The sequence below is a fragment of the Galeopterus variegatus genome, unplaced genomic scaffold (assembly GCF_000696425.1).
Source record: "Galeopterus variegatus unplaced genomic scaffold, G_variegatus-3.0.2 Scaffold162, whole genome shotgun sequence".
NCBI lineage: Eukaryota > Metazoa > Chordata > Mammalia > Dermoptera > Cynocephalidae > Galeopterus > Galeopterus variegatus.
In genome coordinates this window covers 55,685-63,977 of record NW_007726273.1, presented here as the reverse complement: position 1 = coordinate 63,977, position 8,293 = coordinate 55,685, and the positions used below count along the sequence as shown (strand labels likewise).

General features: G+C 57.8%; 2 protein-coding genes across 4 annotated transcripts in view; both read left to right on the top strand.

Moving 5' to 3' along the window:
• TBC1D10B (TBC1 domain family, member 10B) overlaps nt 1-3,680 on the top strand; it is an 11,074-nt gene extending 7,394 nt beyond the window's left edge. The window contains exons 2-7 of one of the 3 annotated variants that reach the window (XM_008593861.1): nt 692-806; nt 923-988; nt 1,195-1,384; nt 1,738-1,892; nt 1,979-2,897; nt 3,011-3,680. In XM_008593861.1, coding sequence (XP_008592083.1) covers nt 692-806; nt 923-988; nt 1,195-1,384; nt 1,738-1,892; nt 1,979-2,683 — 1,231 coding nt within the window. In that variant the 3' untranslated portion in view covers nt 2,684-2,897; nt 3,011-3,680. The remainder of the gene's footprint in view (nt 1-691; nt 807-922; nt 989-1,194; nt 1,385-1,737; nt 1,893-1,978; nt 2,898-3,010) is intronic. The other 2 variants (XM_008593848.1, XM_008593855.1) reach the window with 2 other exon arrangements.
• Nucleotides 3,681-5,891: 2,211 nt separating this feature from the next.
• Nucleotides 5,892-7,905, top strand: CD2BP2 (CD2 (cytoplasmic tail) binding protein 2). The gene is made up of 6 exons (XM_008593840.1): nt 5,892-6,208; nt 6,416-6,551; nt 6,677-6,834; nt 6,943-7,378; nt 7,461-7,567; nt 7,656-7,905. The coding sequence occupies exons 1-6, from the start codon at nt 6,131-6,133 to the stop codon at nt 7,764-7,766; spliced, it is 1,026 nt and encodes a 341-aa protein (XP_008592062.1). The 5' UTR covers nt 5,892-6,130; the 3' UTR covers nt 7,767-7,905.
• Nucleotides 7,906-8,293: the final 388 nt, after the last annotated feature.

The window sequence follows — 8,293 nt, the reverse complement described above, 5'->3', positions numbered from 1 at the left end:
GCGGGAGCGCCGCAGCGCACTGTAGCAGTATGCCACTGGGCCGGCCCAGAACGCTGTCTTTTCTGATGTCGGGCTGAGTGAAGTCCCAGATGTGGCAAAGGGGCACCCTTAAGGAAGGGGAGCGGGTCTAGGGCAGGGATGTTATTCTTCTGGATGCATAGACCTGAGAAAGGTCTGAGGCACAGCTGGCTTCCAGGCCTTCACCAAGAGCCAGGACCCATTGGACATGCTGGGGAGAACTGATGAGAACCGGTGAGATAAGGCCAGCCCTCCCCGGGAGAGCTCCTGCTCTGGCTGATGCACACATTTGGACAGTGCTAGAGGAGGGCTGATGCTATGGGTGTTGTAAGCTTCCTGGAGAAAATGACCTTGAAAGTCTATGAGATGGTGGCAGATGGAGGATGAGAGCACAGCCTCCTGTGCTGGGGAACGGTAGGGAGCAGGAGGGTGGGGGGCAGCCAAGGGTGGAAGGCTGGAGCCTGTAACGCTCTGATTGTGGGCTGAACCTTTGCATAAGCTTGCAAGGCAGGACGGGAAGGTGGATACAGCAGTGTGATGGTGAAGCTCTGAGGTGACTCTGGAATGGATGTAGAAGGGGTCTGGGCCGCGGTTGTTGGGAAGGAGGTTTGGTTTGAGGCAGAGAGCTCCCAGTGTCTGTGAATGCCCTCATGGTCTTCTGCAATCTCCACAGGCAGCAGGACCTGTACCGAATCCTGAAGGCCTATACCATCTACCGGCCTGATGAAGGCTACTGCCAGGCCCAGGCCCCGGTGGCTGCGGTGCTGCTCATGCACATGCCTGCTGAGGTCAGCACATGTGGTCCTGGTTGGGGAGGCGGTGGGAGGATCTTGGCCTGAAGTGGTCATGGGGAACTCCCTGCTTCTCAGGCCCCACCCTGCCTCCTTGTTCTTGCCCTTCACAGCAAGCCTTTTGGTGCTTGGTGCAGATCTGCGACAAGTACCTCCCAGGTTACTACAGTGCAGGGTTGGTGAGTGTCTGGAGGCTGGGTGCATCCAGGGCTGGGACTTTTCCCCAAGGCTACAGGGAGATCCTTGCCCTGACCCACCGTGGCCCTTCTCTCCCTTTCCTTTGGGCCTCTTCCCACTAAGATGAAGATTCCCCTGTCAGGGCCGGTTCTACTCTGAGGGGCCACCATAGGCTGGGCCCTGTTCTCATGGCTCGTCCCACCCCCAGGAGGCCATTCAGCTGGATGGAGAAATCTTTTTTGCGCTTTTGCGCCGGGCCTCCCCACTGGCACATCGGCACCTGCGGCGGCAGCGCATCGACCCCGTGCTCTACATGACAGAATGGTTCATGTGCATCTTTGCCCGCACCCTTCCCTGGGCTTCAGTGCTGCGCGTCTGGGACATGTTTTTCTGTGAAGGTATTTCTGTGGCCACCCAGGCCAGGAGGGGGCTGGGCTCTCCATGGTGGCTGCCAAGGGTCTTGTCACGTTTCTGGTGGTCCGTGGACAAAGGGTACTTTTTGGCCAAGGCTTCATTGTAAGCAGCCTGGAGGTGGAGAAATAGCCTGATCTTGGCTTTGCCACCAACCAAGAGCCTGCGCTCCCTCCCAGCAATCTGAGACCCATAGCAACTCATTTCCCTTCTTGGGGCCTCAGTTTTCTCACCTGTAAGGTTGGCAGTATTTGGGGATGGGGGCTGAGTCCCTCCTAAATGGGCCAGGCTGAGGTCCTAGGCCCATTTTCCCCATGCTCTCTCCTCTCTAACCTTGCAGGCGTTAAGATCATCTTCCGTGTGGCCCTAGTGCTGCTGCGACACACGCTGGGCTCAGTGGAGAAGGTGCGCTCCTGCCAAGGCATGTATGAAACCATGGAGCAGCTGCGCAACTTACCCCAACAGTGCATGCAGGAGGACTTCCTGGTGCATGAGGTAGGCCTTGGGCCTCAGCACACCCGTCTGCTCCAGTCCATTCCCACCCTCCTCTTCATGCTGGTATCCATTTTCTCTCCTTCTAGGTGACCAATCTCCCTGTGACAGAAGCACTGATTGAGCGGGAGAATGCAGCCCAGCTCAAAAAGTGGCGTGAAACCCGGGGGGAGCTGCAGTATCGGCCCTCACGACGACTGCATGGCTCGCGGGCCATCCACGAGGAGCGCCGGCGGCAGCAGCCCCCCTTGGGCCCCTCGTCCAGCCTCCTCAGCCTTTCTGGCCTCAAGAGCAGAGGCTCCCGGGCAGCTGGAGGGGCCCCCTCCCCGCCCCCTCCTGCCCGCAGAGCCAGTGCTGGGCCTGCCCCAGGGCCTGTGGTTACTGCTGAGGGACTGCATCCATCTCTTCCCTCACCGACTGGTAGCAGCACCACCTTGGCTCCCAGCAAGGAGACCCGGAGGCAGGAGAAGGAGCGACAGAAACAGGAAAAGGAACGGGAGAAGGAGCGGCAGAAACAGGAGAAAGAGCGGGAGAAGCAGGAGAAGGAGCGGCAGAAGTGGGAAAAAGAGCAGGAGAGAGAACAGCAGAAACAGGAGAAGGAGCGGCAGAAGCAGGAGAAGGAGCAGCAGAAGCAGAAGGAGCAGCAGAAGCAGGAGAAGGAGCGGCAGAAGCAGGAGAAGAAGGGCCAAGGCCGGAAGCTCTCGTTGCGTCGAAAGGCGGATGGACCCCCAGCACCCCAGGATGGCGGGGACAGGCCCTCAGCAGCTGAGGCCCGGCAGGACGCTTACTTCTGACCTCTGCCCTGGGGCTGGACCGCATTGCCCCCCTTTTTCCCTCAACCAAGAGCAGACCTGGCTTAGGGTGCTGCCCCCAGTCCCCTAGCAGATGGTCCCTCTTTCTGAGGAAAGTGGCTTGATTCCCCGTCTCCTCGCCAGCTGCTGCTCCCTTCATAGCCAGGACAGCCATAGTGTATGGGGCAGCTGTATTCCCCGGGGCAGCCATGAACACATTTGGGTCCTCTCACCTCCAGTCAGGCCCAGCTGGGGTCTCTGTCACTCCTGCCCCAATTCCCTCTGGGCAGTGTATGGGGCAGCTGTATTCCCCGGGGCAGCCATGAATACATTTGGGCCCTCTCACCTCCAGTCAGGCCCAGCTGGGGTCTCTGTCACTCCTGCCCCAATTCCCTCTGGGATCTCCTCCCAGGTGCTGTCCCGATTGGCCTCTTGTCACCACAGGGTGGCTCTTGGCAATGGGAATCGCAGTTTTCAGATTCTTACACTCCCTTTCCTTCCCCATGAGGTGGAGGTGAGTTCCTTTTCCCTTCCTCAGCCCTGCCTGTGTCCCTCATTTCCAGGCTGGGGGCCACAGCTCTCCTTGCTCTACTTCTGGACATCTCTGTGTAGTAATTATGTACAAGGACTGGGTTGGCCCCGGGGTGGGGTGCTTGCTCTGTCTTCTGTCCTTTGGTTCTCCTTCCGTAATGCTCCTGCACTTGGGTTTATTTAAGGGGACATGCACTGGAATGGGAACTGTCCCCCACTTCCTCTCCCACCACCCTGCTGCTCTCCCTCTACCTTCCCCCCTTGCTCTTTCTTCTCAGGCCTCCCCTGCCTTGTCTCACCAGGACCCCACTTTTCACCTTGTTTGCTTCCAACCCTCAGCCCCTATCTGAGTAAGGGTTTTCTTTTGAGCTCCAGGGGGTGGAACCCAATGTTTACATTCTCTTCTGTCTCTGTCCCCACCCCATGTGGCGCTTTGAGGAACCGGAAAAGAACCTGCTGTTGTACCTGTGCCTGTCTTCTGCCTTGTTATTTGATGAGGGGATTTGAAGTAAGGACTAGGGAGGGAGGGGGAGAGCCAGGACCTCCTGGGTCTCTACTGAAGCAGTCTGCTGATCTTGGCAGGTAGGTACCTCTTGGCCTTTGGTCCATCTGAGTCACACATCAATACTGGTTGAGCTCCTGCTCTAGCTTTGCTTGGGATCTGCTTCCTCCATTGTCACTGGTCAGGAGTCCTCCACACAGTACCAGCAGCACCTGGATCGCCTTCCCAAAGTGTTCATGCAGCTCCTGGAAGCCTGAGGGGGGACTAAGAGTGGCTAGAAAGCCACAGTCCTCTGGGGGTGAGCTGGGCTCTTGTCCAGCTTCCTGGCACAGCTCCTGGTACTGGGCCTGCAGGGGGGACAGCCGCAGAGCCAGCCGCCTCCAGCTACCCCAGCCAGCGCCCACAGCCAAGCCTCCAGCTGTTCCTGGTTTTCTGCAGCCAGCTTGTAGGCCTGCCCACCTGTGCCCTCCACCCTGTCGGTCAGGATGGTAGAGGAATAGGGATTGGTTGCCTTAAGGCGTGGCTCCGCCTAGCAGTTCTCCAACAGGATGAGGCCCAGGGGTGTGTGGTCTGCCTGGTGTTTCAGGTAGAAGGGATTTCCCCAGAGGATGAACCAGTGGTGCTGGTAGCTGGTGTTTCGGGCACCCTTCTTTAGCAAGATGCCCTCACAGGGGCCTGTGTCCTGCACCCATTAAAGAAACTGAGCACAGACTTTTTGTGCAGTTTCATGGTGATCCAATATGGGGGGAATCCCTGGGGGAGAGAGGAAGAGTGACCCGTTTGGTTGCCTGGGAGTAGCCCCATGCCGCCCTTTTCTGGCCCCAGCAGGCTCCTCCTGGGTGGTCTTGGCCTAGGGGTATTCAGGCTCTGAGTGTTGTCTAGAGCTAAAGGGTCCCCACAACACAGGGACTGACCTCTCCCCCCTCCCGACCCCTCCTTTGCTTGGGTCAGATTGCATCACTTGGGCTGGGGGTCGCTGGGCCCCGTTTGCTAAAGCGGTGGAGGGGGGGTTCATCCTGCAGCTGTGGTTCAAGAGAGCCACTGTTACCCTTTTTCAGGCCTACCTGAGAGCAGGGTACAAGGGGCTTCTGGCCTGAGTACCGGACACAGGTGCCAATGCCACCTTTTCCGTGATGGCTCTCCTACCTCAGAAACCAGGAACCAGCCAAGGGGATAGGCCTGGGGCACAAGACTTCCCCTGGGTCCTAAAGGGAACTGGGTTCTGAAAGTGCCCCAAGAGCGTCAGGGGACCCAGGCGGGCCATCAGGAGACCCGGGCTTCCCCTAGGGGAGAAGAGAAGCCCGCACCTGTCAGACCAGGGGAGGGCTGACAATTGGACGATAGGAGTGGGAAGGCTGGATTTCTATGAGATGGTGAGGGGCGCAGAGTCCTTGACCAGTCCTAGAGAAAGGGTGACTGGAACCCTGGAAAGAGAAACGGGGGTATGAACCCACTGGCGCTGCTTGGACTTTGCCCTTCCATCCTGATCTTGAGCGCCCCTTTAAGTAGAGTACGATCCAGAGTCCTCTCCGGAGTCTCCGCTGCTGTGTGCGGGAATCGAAAGCACCTCAGGCCATCTCTCTCGGCCGATTACGGGCTAGGCGTTCCTACGTCCCTTCTTATGGCATCGTAGCCCCACGCGGCTCACATCACTTCTGGCGGGGAGGGGGTGGGAGTGCCTTCCCTCGCTCACCGCGAACTTCTGCCCGCTCTTCCAGTTAGTCCTCTAACCGAGTGAAGCTACTTCCGGTCTCCCTTGGCGCCTTCCGCCGCCCGCTTCCGGGTTATGGCGGCAGGTGCCCCGGATGTAGCCCTGAAGAAACCATCTCTGCTTTTCTTCTCCTCACTCCGTGGATCCTCAGGTGAGCGGGTGCGATTGTCAAATCCCTGTGGCTCTGCCACCTGTCTAGTTTGTACACACAGCCCGGGACAGTTGGAGGTCACCAGGCGGAATTGGGAGTTCGGCTGAGGGGATGTGGGGGGTGGCCAGGGCGCCAGATCCTGTGTCTGCCCAGGCCCGCGGGCTTCGAGGGAGCTGGGGGTGGGGGAGCGGGTGTCAGCACGCCGAGCCCCGTCGCGCCGACTGCGGGAGCCGGATGTGGGGTGATCACGTGGGGAAGCCTGTCTTCTTTCGTCCAGGGTGGTGGTACCCATAGGGTCACCTGAGAGATCTTCCGCGGGTCCGCCCCTCCGTTTCCCCCCCATTAATTCTCTAGGATGCCGAACTAAATCCTGCGGACCTCCTGGCTGCTAGCTCCTTTTCCAGCCCCTGCTTTATGCACCCTCCCCTCCCAAACTGGCACATATCAGGAAAAATGTTTGTTGTACGGGGGCCTCTCGCGGGGAGTTCCCTTCTCACTCAGTTTCCGTACTCTGCATCCTTTTCTTCAGCTTGAGGAGGGTCCGTCTGTCCCATCATGCCAAAGAGGAAAGTGACCTTCCAAGGCGTGGGAGATGAAGATGATGAGGACGAATTCAGTGTCCCCAAGAAGAAGGTGAGAGGTTGTGTTCTGGGGAGGAGCGTGTGAGAGAGGAGCTAGAAGCCTGAAGAGGAAGAAAGCTGGGAGGACAAAGAAGGGGTGTTTTTCGGGTTCTTTGAGGAATGAGTTTGGTGGAGGATTTTAAATTTGGGTACAGATTCTGGAGTGTTTGGGAAAGTAGGCAATAATTTGCATTTCTCAACTTGCTGCTCCTGTTCACAGCTGGTGGACCCTGTGGCTGGGGCAGGGGGTCCTGGGAGCCGTTTCAAAGGCAAACACTCTTTGGACAGCGATGAGGAGGATGATGATGAGGAGGGATCCAGCAAATATGACATCCTGGCTTCAGAGGATGTAGAAGGTGAACTATACCTAAGAATTGACTCTGCTGGGGGGACAAGTAGGGGCTTCTGGAGATATGGAGCAAGGGAGGCTCCTGTCTCTTTTTTTCATACCTAGCATGGAGCAACTGTGTCTTTGATACAGGTCAGGAAGCAGCCACACTCCCCAGCGAGGGGGATGTGCGGATCACACCCTTCAACCTACAGGAAGAGATGGAGGAAGGCCACTTTGATGCTGATGGCAACTACTTTCTGAACCGGGATGCTCAGATCCGAGACAGCTGGCTGGACAACATTGACTGGGTGCGGCCCAGGGACTAGCATGGCTGGGGCCTGGGAGTGGCACAAGGGCTTGGGCCTCGGCCCCTGTGGCAGTTTGGAGGAAGTAACTCCCCTATTTTCCTGTTATAGGTGAAGATTAGGGAGCGGCCACCTGATCAACGCCAGGCCTCAGACTCAGAGGAAGAGGACAGCCTGGGCCAGACCCCAATGAGTGCCCAAGCCCTCCTGGAGGGACTTCTGGAACTGCTGTTGCCCAGAGAGACAGTGGCTGGGGCACTGAGGCGTTTGGGGGCCCGAGGAGGAAGCAAAGGGGCCAACAAGGGGACTGGGCGGCCCAGTTCCCCCCAGCGCCTGGACCGACTCTGCGGGTTGGCTGACCAGATGGTGGCCCGGGGCAACCTTGGTGTATACCAGGAAACGAGGGAACGGTTGGCCATGCGCCTGAAGGGGTTGGGGTGCCAGACCCAGGGACCTCCTGATCCCACGCCCCCACCCTCTCTGGACATGTTTGCTGAGGAAGTGGCAGAGGAGGAGCTGGAGACCCCAACCCCTACCCAGAGAGGAGGTGAGCTTAGAAGGCAGGAGAGGGGCACTGTGGGCAGGAGGCCGGGCACTTGAGACCCACGTGGCTTTGCCTGTTATTTCAGAAGCAGAATCGCCAGGAGATGGTCTGGTGGATGTGATGTGGGAGTATAAGTGGGAGAACACAGGGGATGCTGAGCTGTATGGGCCCTTCACCAGCACCCAGATGCAGGTAAGCCCCTTTCTCTTCGTTCTGCCTTGTCCCTCCCTACCCCACATTGCTATCGGTCCTAACCTAGTTCTGCTTTCTTTTCCTGCAGACCTGGGTGAGTGAAGGCTACTTCCCAGATGGTGTTTACTGCCGGAAGCTGGACCCCCCAGGTGGTCAGTTCTACAACTCCAAACGCATTGACTTTGACCTCTACACCTGAGCCTGAGGGCCCAGTTTGGTGATCCCTTCTTTCCTGGACTTTATGGAGGAGGCCCCCCTGCCTCAGGCAGTGAGGATATTGGAGGCCACTTTTCAGTTAATGTCCCTTTCCCAATAAAAGCCTTTAGTTGTATAATAGGGCCTTGGCTGTGCTGGTGGCCAGAAGCCAGGGACCTTCACAGCCCCTTTGGACTTGCCTTGCTCCTTGAGGGTTTCCTCCCATGAAGTTCCTTCGTGGGAGTTTCTCTCCGGTGTCTTGAGCCACCTCACCCTTATTTACCGCACTTAGAGGCAGAGCATGGGCTTGTTGGGTGTCCTGTGGCCTCCCCCCTGGAGTTTGTGTGCCATGTAAAAATCCTTCTACTCACATATTATTCTCCAGTCTTCTCTGGAGGTTTTTGTTTTGCCGTTCTTAGGTTTTTGGCTTTAAGGACTTCAGATTCTCTGTCCTTGCAGCCACCAGGGCATAGAGCCCCAGAAGTGGAGATTTTAAGCCTGGAAGTGTTGGGACATCTGGAAGACTTTGGG

Coding starts and splice junctions, on each gene's coding strand:
- CD2BP2 (XM_008593840.1), top strand. CDS start 6,131: ATGCCAAAGAGGAAAGTGACCTTCCAAGGCGTGGGAGATGAAGATGAT. Junction 6,209..6,415: donor TCAGTGTCCCCAAGAAGAAG/GTGAGAGGTTGT, acceptor TCCTGTTCACAG/CTGGTGGACCCTGTGGCTGG. Junction 6,552..6,676: donor GGCTTCAGAGGATGTAGAAG/GTGAACTATACC, acceptor TCTTTGATACAG/GTCAGGAAGCAGCCACACTC.